This window comes from Zophobas morio, unplaced genomic scaffold, assembly GCF_036711695.1.
Source record: "Zophobas morio isolate AGI-343-1 ecotype UQ-CSIRO unplaced genomic scaffold, CSIRO_AGI_Zmor_V1 ptg000012l, whole genome shotgun sequence".
Taxonomy (NCBI): domain Eukaryota; kingdom Metazoa; phylum Arthropoda; class Insecta; order Coleoptera; family Tenebrionidae; genus Zophobas; species Zophobas morio.
The window spans coordinates 28,367,615-28,381,862 of record NW_026972117.1 but is presented as its reverse complement, the minus strand read 5'-3'; the positions used below and the strand labels follow the sequence as shown (position 1 = coordinate 28,381,862).

At 31.2% G+C, this 14,248-nt stretch overlaps 1 protein-coding gene across 2 annotated transcripts in view; it reads right to left on the bottom strand.

Moving 5' to 3' along the window:
• Positions 1-14,248, bottom strand: part of Cnga (Cyclic nucleotide-gated ion channel subunit A) — a 144,032-nt gene that overhangs the window by 30,247 nt on the left and 99,537 nt on the right. For both annotated transcript variants that reach the window (XM_064055034.1, XM_064055035.1), the window contains one exon: positions 1,397-1,933. In XM_064055034.1, coding sequence (XP_063911104.1) covers positions 1,397-1,933 — 537 coding nt within the window. The remainder of the gene's footprint in view (positions 1-1,396; positions 1,934-14,248) is intronic.

Here is a 14,248-nt window from a genome sequence, read left to right as displayed (position 1 = left end):
AGCGCCTTTAATATATCTGTGTTTAAAAATTAGTCGAAGATTATTTTTACAGAAATTACCTCGCCCATAAAGTACAGTATATCAAATGCAGCTGTCCGAAAAATTAAAAGATTTGTTTCAACTGAGTTTTTCCATTACAACATTTTGTGATTACATCATCAAGGACACGCATATCAATTTGGATAGATGCAATGTAATAATATAAATATTATATTCTCAAATTTTCGGGAAAATGGACAGAGTCGTTTTGAATCTTGATTTATAAATCTATAAAATAAATCACAATGCCGACGGTCCAGACTTTTTTATTGCTTCGACTTCCGCTTATTAAATAAAACATTGCAATTTATTTTGATTTTCGATGTTGTACTTCACATTTGGTTAATTATAATTTGTCTAGGTCCAGGGGAGGCAAAAATTTCTTTAGGGGTCATGAAACGTGGAGAAAATCTGAAAGTACCAAATCGCCCAATGGACTCCATTACTATACTTCCTTAGCTTACGCTCAAGAAGTAAAATTACCTCTCAGCAATAAATAAAATAACTTGAAGTGTTTATACTTATATATCGGAAGAATGTCTCGTAGAAATTAGTTTGATTTGAATGAATTTGTTGCCTCAAAATAGAGGATAAACATTATTAATTAAGTAAGCCACGATTGAACAAAATGTTCAAATAGTATTATTATTCTAATATAGTATGTCATAACATATTTAACTAGAATACTTTAACTGATCTGATTCATGTCAGCAGGAAAAATAGCAAGTAGAATATCAGCACATGTGCATGTGTATTCTGAATTTAATAAATGCTTAAAATTCAAATATATCTGAGAAAAAGCATACAAAAAAATCTGTTTCGAAATGGACAATATTTCGAATTTTATTTAAAACAGAGCTTTTGAGTTATTTTTTTATGCTTAATTTGTTTCGTTTTCCAGCATTATTAATTAATCAAACATATTTAACTTCAAGATAAAGAACACCTATACGGACTAATGAAAATTTGACCGTAGAATTAAATGTGGAACTGTGGAGCTGTCTCATGTCGTGTCTATTAAAATTTGATTAGTGCAGTAAAATCCTGCAAAAGTTAACAGAAGGGAGATGTAACTATGAAGATGCATTTTATGTTTTGAAGGACATGCCGTTAACCATGAATATGATAATTATCGGACTTCGTTGTTTGAAGTATTTACTACAAATGGAAATCTTACTTCTACCAAAAGAACTAAAAACACCGAATTTGTGCATTGATTCTACTGCAACACAAGTTGTTGAAAACTTGACATTTATTACTCTGAAATAGTAACAAAGTGCAACCAGGAATCCGAGATATCCAGGATAAACTTTTCTTTATTTTTCCTTTGTGCTTTTTAGTAACTACATATGCTTACCTACAATAGTGGCAAATATCAAGACACCAGCCAAGAAGTCCGCGACCACGAACAAATATTCCGCATCGTTTTCAGGCACTGGAGTTTCACCAATGGTAGTTAGGGTGAGGGTGGACCAATAAAAACTATAAATGTATTGCCTAGCCAGCGTGGAGTTCTTGGGTCCGTCTAGATTGTAGACCCAGTTGTCGATGCCGAAACCAATCGCATAGCTTATGGCGAAGTAGAGGCACGCGTTCCAATGTATAAGCACAAGAATGGCTAAAACTACTTTACAAATTCTAAAAACGTTCGGATAGTTTGTATCGGTTTCTGTCCGTTCGAACCATTCCCAAAGACGCGGCAATTTAAACAGTCGATTCAGTCTTACGATAATCGGACACGGCACTTTAACGTCGCACTCATAAGGGGGCCACCATATGTAGGCTACGTCTGTTGGTATCAATGCTAAGAAGTCGCTTCTCCATTGCTTCGTTTGGAAATAATGTGCACGCAGTTTTCGTGAATTCGTTACCAACAGACCTTGCTCCAAATAACCTGAAAATGAAAATGTTCTTGCATTAATTTTATCCCTAATATCCTGCGCTTTGGCTTTGCGTTTTACCCTCCATTTCCTTTTTATATATTATGAAAGAGATTTAAAATGTATTAATGCAAAGTGTTTCTGGACAAAAAATACAAAAAAAGGACCACCAAATGTAAATTTTAATTATTTAAGAACAAGAAGAGGTTTAAAATTTATAGTGTTGTTATTCAGATTTTTGTTGTATGATGTCTGATTTTAGATCAATAACGCTAATTTTTTTTCTGCTTTCTAACACAATCTCAAAACTGTAAATAGATAATTTTTCATGCTTGCTAGATAGCAAAATAGCAGTTTTGATACGTACATGCTGTATGTTGCAGGTGAGATTTTTTTTTTAAATTTTATGATGGCATCAACTTATAATACCTAAAATTAATGCTTAAATACTAAGTTTCAGTTTTTGAAAAATTTTGGCATGTGTAAGAACATTATATTAATAGGGCGGAGAATAGATACCCTATCTTTGATGTGTTGTGAAAGTGATCAATTCATTTACTCAGTATTTAGTAAAGTGAAGTGAAGTGAAACACAGAACATTATTTCTAAATTCATATGGAATAAGCATTGTAAAATTTAATACCAAAATAGCTTCGTTTCTAGATTTATTGAGCCGTAAACAAATTTAGTTGCATCTCATTGTTACGAACTGGATAATTATGATACGAACTTGAAAAATTATATAAATGTAAGTGCTCTGATATATTTCAAACTTCTCAAAATATATAAACAGATTAAAGTGAAGACATTGAACTAAAGCGTACTTTGTAATAATCTCTATTCCTTTCAGATATTTTGGAAAGATATATTTCCTTACACACTCATTCATCATCTTTTTTTAATGGCACAATTGAGGAATTTTTCACATTTTTAGTAATTTTTCTGCTGAATCCGTAGACGTCTATTTTGAATTCTTTAAATTGTTTCAACAATTTCTATGTATTGTGAGTAAATGCCTTGAAGGAAAAATTTGTGCCCAATTTAATCTTATTTTTCTGTATATGTTTTGCAGCAACAAATTGACAGAAAGGTAGAGAATCAATTACAAAGTTTGTGTGATATTGGTAAAATATATATTTACATCATTTGGCATCGCTTGAGGATTATATCGAACAGCTTTAGTTCTGCTTTGATTAATAAATTACTAACGGACCTTAAAGCCATAATATATTGATATCGGTTATTGGGTCAAATTACAGCTGTTTTACCTACATTTTATACTTTATTTTTACTTACGTAGAAAATTTTTTCAATTCGGATTATTGGTTTTTAAATTTATCATGTTCTAATGAGATGTTAAAAAACTACGATCTGACACTAACTAATTTTACATAATATTTTATCATTTAGCGCAGTGAATATTATAGTGAAAACGCCACCTTAAACTTCAAACTTTTCACGACCAAGTTGGTCTTTTCTGAAAAATAATAAAAAGCGCCCCTAAAACGTACCAAAATCAAAATGTAAACATCTGGTTAAATTTAAAATACGTATTTACCTAGGTATGTGAAAAAGATACAAAGTGTATCTCGAACAACAATCTGTCGAACAACTAGAAAAATGAAAAAGGTCTTCCTCATAAAAAGCTATCCAAAAATCAGTAGAGAAATTGTTAAGAAGTGTTAAAAATGAAGTCTTCTGAAGCTACAGTACAGCTTGTCAAAACCAGCTCTTTTGAAAAATTAAAAGATTTGATTTTGCCAATTTTATTCTTTTTTATGTCAATCATTATAAGCTGAAATAAAAATATGTATCTAATGTTGCAGGAAAGGTAAAGAAACGTGCTAACCATTTGTTACAAGTGAATTTTTCTATTACAAAATTTTGTGTTGATGTCATCCACATTTTTGCAAGGACGCATATATCAATTTGGATAGATGCATTGTAGTACTAATAATAAAAGTATTGTATTATTGTTATCCTTGAAAAGAGATTTATAATCAATAAAATAACGAAACAATTTAATCACGTCTGCCGTATGTAACTAATAACAGAGGTGCGACTGAAACAGAAACTAAACTAAAAGATGTTTTCTACGAATTCCAATAATCGGATCACAATGCCGACGGTCCAGACTTTTTTATTGCTCTGACTTCCGCTTATTCAATAAAACACTACATTTTATTTCGATGTTGCAATTGACATGTGGTTAATTATAACTTGTCTAGATCTAGGGGAGGCTCAGCATCTCCTAGCCTCCCCCTAATTACGGTCTTGTCTAGGGGTTATGAAATAATGAGAAAATATGAAAGTACGAAATTGCCCCCTCGATAAGAAAAACAACTTGAAAGTGTTTATGTTTATAAGGTACATCGGAAGAATGTCACGTAAAAATTAGTTTGATTTGAATGAGTTCGTACCCTCAAAACAGAGAAGCAAAACTATTAAGTAGTAAGCTCGAATCGACAAAATGTTTTAAATATCATTATTATAATTCCTATTAAATAAAGACGCTTGTATTTTCACATATTCGGCAAAATGGGGTGACTCGTTCTTAATTTGATCAATAAAAAATATGAATACATTGATGAAGCACAAGTAAAAACTCATCATATTTTGCGCATTTTGTGTAGAATTTATTCGGCAAAATTTTGAGATAACGTAATGAAGTTTTTGAGGGGAATAAACAGATTTATCTTGTTTAACAATTTACCATGCTTACAAGGACTTTAAAACGCCTGAAAGATTTCAAAACATTCAGTTTTGCAATTCTTGATTTATTCAATAAAATAAATTGTCTGCTTTATTAATTTTTTTGAGTCACCGTGTACAAGCAAATCTAAAAAATATGAATGCAATAATAAATTACACGTATAAACTGATTATATTTTACACATTTTAGATAGGATTTATCTAGCCAAATTTTGAGATGACGTAATCAATTTTTTGGGGTTGATAAACAGATACATTTAGATTAAAAAGCTACCATGCTTACAATAACGTCTGCAGGATTTCAAAGTAGACTTCGTGATTTAAACAATAAAATAAATTGACTCAGCCATTATTTTTTATAAACAAATCTAAAAATATTAATGCAGTGATAAATCACAAGTATAGACATCATATCATACTTTGCCACATTTAAGTAAAAACTCATCATATTTTGCATGTTTTAGGTAGGATTTGTTCAGCAAAATTTTGAGGTGATGTCATCAATTTTTTCGGGGGGATGAGCAAATACATTTTAAACAAAAAATTCGTTTTTGCAGATTCAAAATTAAATTGTAAATTGTTCTATAATTTTGATTTTGTTTCCAAAAATCTGGAGGTTTTGGATAAAAACTCAACACGGAAATTTGACAACTATCGGCCCAGTACTTTCGGAGATTATCTGTCTAATAAAAATCGGGACGGCAGACGCACAGACAGACGGACAGACAGACGAAGACGGGAGACTTATTTGTTCGTACTCTAGGTCTATTTTTACGTTTTCTCGAAAGGTCGATTTCGCTCGCTACGAAAGGTTAATTTTTTTAGCTCTTTAATTAAAAAGATTCTCTTATTTTACTTTTGCGTCGGAGGAATATGCTGTGGACAAAGACATTGCAATATAGCGCTAGCAAAAACGTAGAAAGATCTTTGAAAATTTAATTATAGTTACATAATTCCGGGCATAATTCGTAATATCTTTCTTTGTGAATTTTTCACAAAAACCCGTTTGAACTACAATGGCATTTAAAATTATAACTTCGTTTCTAGAAAAGTCAAGGAAAATGCAGTTTTGGTAGAAATATTAGTATCAAGTGCATCAAGTTTTAAGGCCGAGTTTCGATTGAGAAACAACATTACAGTTCTCTCACAAAATAATTCACAGCCGACATAAAAAAAATCAGCAGCTACTTGTTAGTCGGGATCAACATGATTCCTTTTAAAAGAAACGCTTGGCAAAAACACATGTAAAGAAAACCATCCCTGTAATGAAAGTTATAAAAACATAGTCTGCAAAATTTTGTTATTAAAGTCAATGGAAATGAACTGGAATATAAAGTCAGCTCCCTGATTATGCAGCGGTTCTTCCAGACAAGAGCGTTTTAATTTCAGTAACTTGGCTAGGTGTTGCAATTTAGGCAAGGAGAAATAAAGCTGAGCCTGACCTAATCCATGCTCAGAATGGCGACTTCCCTGGTGTGAATCACTTACACTCTGCTAACTCCCTTAATTTAGAATTAATTGATGTATACCTACCGGTCTGTATCTGAGTGTGTATAGTTAGTTTATCAAGGTTCAATAATTCAATTTATATCCAAGCATTAATTTTCCTGCTCTGCGAATGATAATTATGGACCACAATCTTTCACCTCGCTTGTCATAAGCAGGAGTTACGTCTGTGTTCCATATACGTTGTTTTTGATGTAGTTCTAAATTATTCTAGGACACTTATATGTCAATACTTTATCGAATTAGGTCAGGGCTTCTCATTTTCCGGAAATTATCAAGAAAACTTCGAAGTTACGTTTGCTGAAAAATGTGACCATATATTACGAAGCTTTTTCTGGAAAGGCCGGAGTACTTCTTATAATAACGTTTATCCGGTTAGAAATATTTATATTTAGGAGTAGTAGGAAAGCGAAGGAAGCAAGAAACAATACAATTGAGACTGCGAATTTTGTTGGCACGTTGCCAATTTTATGGTTTTATTAAGACGTCTTTCAAATTGTTTCTTTTTGAGTGGGTTCAACGTCTTGGGTATTTTGTAGATTACTGTCGTTAACCCCGTTTGTAAACAGAGAGCTACTTTCCCCGAATAAAGATATTTTAATAAGTTATTTTAACTGTTAACAAGCACATTGGTTGTCCAATTCAAATATACTTTCTTATCTTTCTCTTGCTTCATTAGAATCGAATTGAAGGATTCAGTTCGCAGTTATTTTCAGCTTTCTGTCCAATTTTCCTCTGTACGAACGTTTTGTAAATAGTTTATTGTACCTAATTAATAATGTACAAATTACTATTTTGTTTGCTACCGCTACTAAATCTCATATCCACACTTACAGTTTCATGTCGAATCATAAATTATAAACTTCTATCGATTGAAAAAGTTTGGACAAGCTGCAATTAAAAAATAATGTCTTAAGTTTTGTTTACATATCCTAAACTGTTTTAAAAATTGAAAATGCAGCAAATTCTTAGGATCCAAACATAATAAATGTTTCAAATGTAATAGATATTTTCAAAGTTAGAGCACCAACAAAATTTTTTCATGACGACTTTGCAGACAATATGCATCTAATAAAAAGTATGTTGTTTATTGCTCTAAATCACTGCACCTTGTTTTTAACCTAGCCGAATTCGTATCCCTTGTTGGTCTTGAGCCAAAAACAAAAATTCATCATGCCATTGAAAACTTCTGACTTTATTGTGCATATTTTTATTGGTATCGTAAGCCAAAAAAGAAATGTAACGCACTACTCAACCGACAAATATTTACAGAACGTGTAGACCAGCAACAAAGTTTATGAATCATAATTTTGCAAATTGTTTTCGAACGTAGAACCATCAATAACCGTGGTAAACACTGAGGGTAAATAACACACTCCTCGAAGTCCGCCATTGGTAAATTGCCCTGTAATTATTATTGCTATAAAATGGAAGTAGCTGGTATGAACTGGAGTCATATTTCTTCTAAGAAAATTGATGGCAGTTTTGTTCGGTTAAATTTAAAGACATGTCCGACCTTTGTTTGACAAATTCTCATTGCATTTGGTAACGAGTGTCGTGTTCTAAGTTATAATGTTTTCTAAGGTACAGTTGCGCCTGTACGACAAACATTTCAATTACGTTCGTATTTAGTAATCCCTAGTGTCAATTTGGTTTTGGCTTTGCATGTATACCAGAATTGCGTGATGAAGTTCTGTGAACGTCAACTCAGTCTAATTATTTTAATATTGAGAACACGAGCGTCATTAATTAGAATTAATTAATGTCGTATAAATCGATATTGCAATAATTAATTATACAAGAAAAAGTTGAACATGGTTGTTTCATTTTCTTAATGTATTTAGTTAAGTTACTGATGCACCAGTGACGAGTTTTAGAACAATTTTTGTATTGTTAGTTAATTTATTGTGTAGATATTTGTTCTCGAGTACATAGTTTACTGGTAAAAGGAAATCCCCTCTTGTGATATTAAATTCTTGTAAACTTGAAACTTCTTGCCATCGGAGTTAGTGGACCTTATCAGATTTATTTTCACACGTGATTTGATAGGGTTTGCTGAAAATAAATCGATTCTTTGCTTTGTAGTTAAGAAATGATGTGTGGAAATTCAAGGAGGTAATATTTACTTATTTTAAGGTTTTATTTTCTGGCAGTCAGTTTCAATAACTATTAAAGCGAAATTTCTAATTTCATTTATGTTTTAAACAACTGGAAAAGTTAAGAAACATTAAGGCGGATGATGAATTAAATTGAACGACAATTTTTTAACTTGTTATTAAAACTTTATCTAAATTTTGATGTAAAAGAAAATATTCATTAATTACCCAAATTAAAACATTTTAATAAGCGAATTTAATGAGTGCCTAGTTTTATGTTCTTGACGATTCACCATTCGTAGAATAGGGAAATAAATATAGACTTGTTTGTTCCCGGGTGTTTGTCCACTAAAAATATATAATATTTTGTTTTTCATCCTGTGGGAGGACATTGCTCAAGATTGGAGTGACAACATGGATCTTTCATAGGATTCTGCTCAGAATAACTTTGGATGTTTCTCTTTTTTTTACTGTGTATTACGGATCAAAACCAACAGGTATAATTTAAAAAATCTTTATTCAATTTTTCCGTGATTAGTTAGAAATCATTTTAGCATACATTTTTTTTGCTAAAATCGTTGTTCCTAACGTCGATATTTTGTAATAGTTAATGCTTGGGGATGGACGTTCGAAACATGTCGTAAATAATATAAAAATAACCAATTATTATCCCAAAATTTTTATCGTTTATTTCAGGATGTGTAACGCATTTATTTTAAACTTTAGTAAAGCACTAGCGTTGATTTAGAGAGGTAAAAGAGTCTGCATAAGGTGATTTCACAGATTTTTTGCAGAAGATAAAACGAGAAATTTTGGTTTTATTACTTTATAATTTCAGTTGACTTGAAGATAGCTCTTAAAAAAATGCCAAAAGATAAAAGAACGTTAGAAGAATGGCAGAAAATATAAAAATTTGAGGTTATTACACTGTTATAATATTTTGTTTAGCTGTAGGCTAGACAACAAAAAAGTTTTGCCCACTGATGAACTTCTGCTCAAACATTATGAATTAAGGGAATATCTATTATTTCGACAGAACTTACCTCGTCCATTAAGATATCCAAATTATAAAATTTGATGTTGCGATTTCTGTGATAACCTCTATTATATATTTTGATTATCCATACTACATCACTTTAGAATGTTTGTAAGTTTTATAGCATTTGGTTTTATAATTTCAAAGTTAAATTGTAAAATGCTGTTATACAATTTTGATGTTCTTCCTAAAAATCTGGATGTGTACAGTAAAAATTCAATACGGATACATAAATCACATATACAGGAATATGTTATGCATATGCTATAAAATTGAAAGAACATTTATTGGACAAAACTGTAAAATGACTTCATAAATTTTTCAGGGCAAAAACGAACAAAAAAAAAATTAATTAACGATTTTTACACATTCGTGTGATGTTTTTGTTTAATATTCTTTAGTTAGATAAGGTGTGTATTTGAAAAACTATTGAAAAACACGTATCATGTAGGATTTCATAAAAAAAATAAGAGCATAATTAGAAATAGAAATTGAACTGTTTTAGCATTGTGGATAAATAGCATCAGTATTGCAATTACTGAGTATATCTCCTACACTGAGAACTTGCGCGTGAATGTGTGATGGGAAATATAAACTTAGTTGAATTTGAAAAAACTCTGGCAAATTTAGGATAATGTTGGATGCCTGCGCGTCATTCGTTAGGGATTTTTTATTTTGATGTCTATATGACTGAAACCATCTGAAACTATTTGGCATGCTGTCATTTTTTTAAAACGTCAAACTTTCAAATCGTGCCTGACAGAAAAGAAGGAATATTATTAAGGGAAGATGTTAAGGAAATATAACAGTGGCATAATGCCTGACATGGTTACCAAATCAACCCTTGTTCGTTACGTACACAAGGGAAAAAAAGAGAAGTTACAATTACACTGTCAAAAAATATAAATGTGTAACCTTGGAACGATTAATGCCACGTGAACCAAGTATACAAGGTCATAATGATTGTTGAAGAGTTATGCAGGTTGTAGTATCGTGTACGTTAATTTAGCGTAATGTAATTTTGTTAAACATTATTAATTTTGTTAATTAATGGAAACTCAAATGCAAATTAAATTAATACCGTGTGATAAACACCAGGTGTTTTGTTTAGGACTGTGTGGCCAATTGATCTATGAACCGAAGTAATTAAAAAACAATACATTAAGTTAAAAATATATAAAAGTAAAAATCACATATCATAATATCGATCACCTAACTGAGATTGACAATGACCGAAATAGTTTATTGTAAATTGTCATAAACAAAATTATAATGTTTTAAGTTAATTATTTACTTGTAATAACATATTTGTGCAAATGTATTACAATGACAAAGTTTATGCCTAATCCTCATTGAAATATTTTTTAAAACAAATATAAATACTTTGTTTGTCGCATTTAAGAGCGGTAAAAAAATGAAAAGATTAAACTGTTCCTGTTCTTTATGCATGAGATATTCTGTTTTTGTCGCAACACTTGGTATAATTAATTGTATTGTAGTTGTTTAAAACGTATTCAATTTTGCTGCCGATTATAATAAGTAGAAATTCTCAATGGCGTATGGATATTTATCAGTTGTACCTAAGTATTTTAAATTAAAAACCTGGATAAGTTTTTTATTACATACTTAAACAATATAAGGTAAATTTACAATTAATGAATAAATTATTCTTCTCAAATTAATTATTTGCTAAAATGGATTTACCTCTTTTACGCAAGGGTGCTTTATTATAAAAGTAAATAAATTTCTTTAGCGTAATTTTGGTTCTGGTAAACTGAGAATTAAATACTGCAAAGAATTTTTGTGGTGTTATAGTAAAATATTTTGTTTTGCGTTATTTTTCTTATTCTGTTGAATATCAAATTTGTTATGTGATTCTAAACTCAGGAGTTGCGGGAACGCCGTAACTGAATCATAAAATGCGTAAATTGAAGTTATGAATTTTCAGCATACAAATAAATGAGCTTTTTTATTGGTCCAAATTACGTTAATGGAAGTCGCCTTGAAAATTTTATTTTCTGTGTGTTTTGTATCGCTTCAGTTTATTTTATTTTTCGGAGTTTTAACCAAACCGATAGTTAATATAATTAATAGTTGTTGTTATGTAACGAGGCTTTTTCTGTGTACATATATGGTGTTGTGGTATATATTAATATAGTTCCTTTTTTGTCGTAATTCTATTTCCTAGTGCAGTTCGAAAATGAATGAACCCGGCGCATCCACCATTTATTATTAAACTTGAAACACTGTTGACATAACAAGTAATAAAATTCATAAAATATTTGACTGTTATAAATAATAACTGGTGAACTCGTAGTTTCATATTTGTAGCTGGATAACTTATACAGTATACTCTTTTAATATCTATAAAAATTTAACCTGAAACGAGAGAAAACAGTTTCGTATTTTACCTCTAAAATGTCAAACATCGAGGAAACAGGAAATTACACATTGGTCAAAACGACATTTTCACAATCCTTCCCTAGCCTTCATTCGGAAATAACAAAGAGAAATTGTTCATTTGTATCAAATACGGAAAATTTTATTTTGTGCAGATTGTTTTTAAACTATTCTGCCTTTTCGGATTGTTTCGTCGACACAAATAACGTACCTAGCCTTTATGGCTTATTCATTCGTACATGGGTGATCCGATCTAAATATTGTTAATGTTATTGTTATGTACAAAGATTGTTAATTTTAAATCTCTCTACCTTCTTAAAATTGAATATAAAAACAGACTATTGTTTCTTATACTTTATCCTGGGGCAATAAAAAATGTATGTGGACTTTCAGCAAAAATGATGTTTATTCCCTAAGTAAATATTACCGTTCAATAATATTTCCAGCTAATAAAAACCAAGTGGTTTGGTAGCAAACAATCAAGGTCCCGTCTGGTCCCTAAAGGGACATTTTGTCGTTGTAGGGCTTTTGAAATTATCGACTTCTGTTCGGGTTTACGTTATGAAGCTAAGACAAAAACCGGACTCAAACAAAGTGTTTGTAACTTACTATGTTTTTGTTTTGGATGTGTTTTACATCACTTTGAATAAAATAATAGACAAAGAGTGGCAGTTTTGTCTTTGCTGTTTAATGGCTGACGGTGATAAATGTTATTTTGTGTATCATACTTTTAGTTTGAAAAATTTGGCGTTCAATAAATATAAAAATATACTGAGTATGCTTACCTCTTATTTTATTTCCAATATTACTAAATATCAAAAACATACTTTTCAATGTTATGAAAATCTTTAGCTTGTCTGTTACTAAACCACATAAACGAAAACCTTCCTTGTCTAAATGATTGACATAATCCTTAAATTAATATCGCTCATTATATAACTGAATAATATTATGAACGTTTTCAGAAAAGGTAAAACTTTTATATTTGTCTTCATTATTACTGTCCATTAATTTGCTATAACATTAAAATTTTTCTAAAGTAGCAAGGTGTTTTCTTTACGTTCAACAACAGAAACAAGTTTCAGATCGTCGGCAAATGAGAGATAAGATGTCAGGCTAACAATTAGATATCAATAGCCAGTAAGAATGAAAAGGACCGCAAATAGCTGCTTTGAGGTACTCCAGATAATTCCTGAAATAGACTGAATAATTAGCCGCTTAGATACGCAAGTTATTGTCTGTGTATTAAACATGAAATTAACAATTAAAACGACGAACCTCAAATTCCACAAAACCATAGTCTTTTAGCAAGAAAGTATGATCTACACGATCAAACACCTGATAATATCTGCGCAGGCCGTGTCTATATGATAATCTTGTTATGAGCCATTAACAATATGAAACGTATTTCACTGTCAGATAAAAAACAGATTATGGTGCTGACGAAGAAATAGATGTTCTTAAAAGACGTGGTTAATCACTTTGATATTATTGATTTAATAAATTGTGCGACACAGGGACAATACCGAGAGAACAACAAAAAATGCGATCAAAGGCAGTCATGATTACCATCAATTTGAGCTAAAAGTGGAACAAATTTTGAAAAATTCATGGCTGCCTTTGATAGTGTTTTCACTGCTCTCTCGGTACAAACTGGTCTATATTCTTAACACTAGACCTGTCACCGGATTTATATATGTATAGGTAGAACATACGAAGTTTTCAAGACATGTAGACGAATAGCTGAACTAACAGATTTCTTATGTCAATCTAGGCTAAATCTACAGTGCTTTATAAAGTTTGAAGGTATTCTATCAGATTCAGGACTAAAGTTAAATTTCATACAATGAAGTCGTTCAATGATAATATTCGTGTTGAATTAAATTTCATCTAAATTTACCACATTGCAAAATTTGCCAAGGTCAAGTGATAGATTTGAAGCATCATATTTCTTGTAACCGGACGATTGACAATAATTGATGCTCAATTGTACAACAATCGAAATTTCTCCATTTTTAGAATTTACATACATATTTGAAATAGTATATTATATGCCAAGGTAGTGAAGACAGGCTTTATAGACCGAACGCGGATTAGACCCTGATCTGAAGGTACAATGGGCCCAAAGGCGAGGCCTAAGTGCCGGCTGGCTACGGTCAGCCCCATAAATTAAGAATCCAGAATCCAGAATAGGCCCTGACATGAGACGTGAAGCGTCGAGGGTTATAAGCGTGAGGTCTTTAATGGTCTTCACTATCATGACGTATATTAGTATATTATTAACCAAGATTGTGAAGGCAGTCATTCTAGACCGAGCGCAAATTAGAACCCGAGACGCGCAGCGTCGAGGGCTATAAAGCGCGAGGTCTAGAATTGGCTTCACAAACGTGGTTAATATACTATTTTTTCCACTAGTAGCCCATTTGAGGTTTGCAAATTTTCAAAATGTTTTTTCTGATATGCATCAATAAAAACGTGTACTCACGTCATTTTAGTAAGCTTTGGAATTTTGTTATTTTTTGACAGTCCAAAACTTTTGTTTCAATTTCCACCATATTTCCCGTTTTAAATAATTTTTT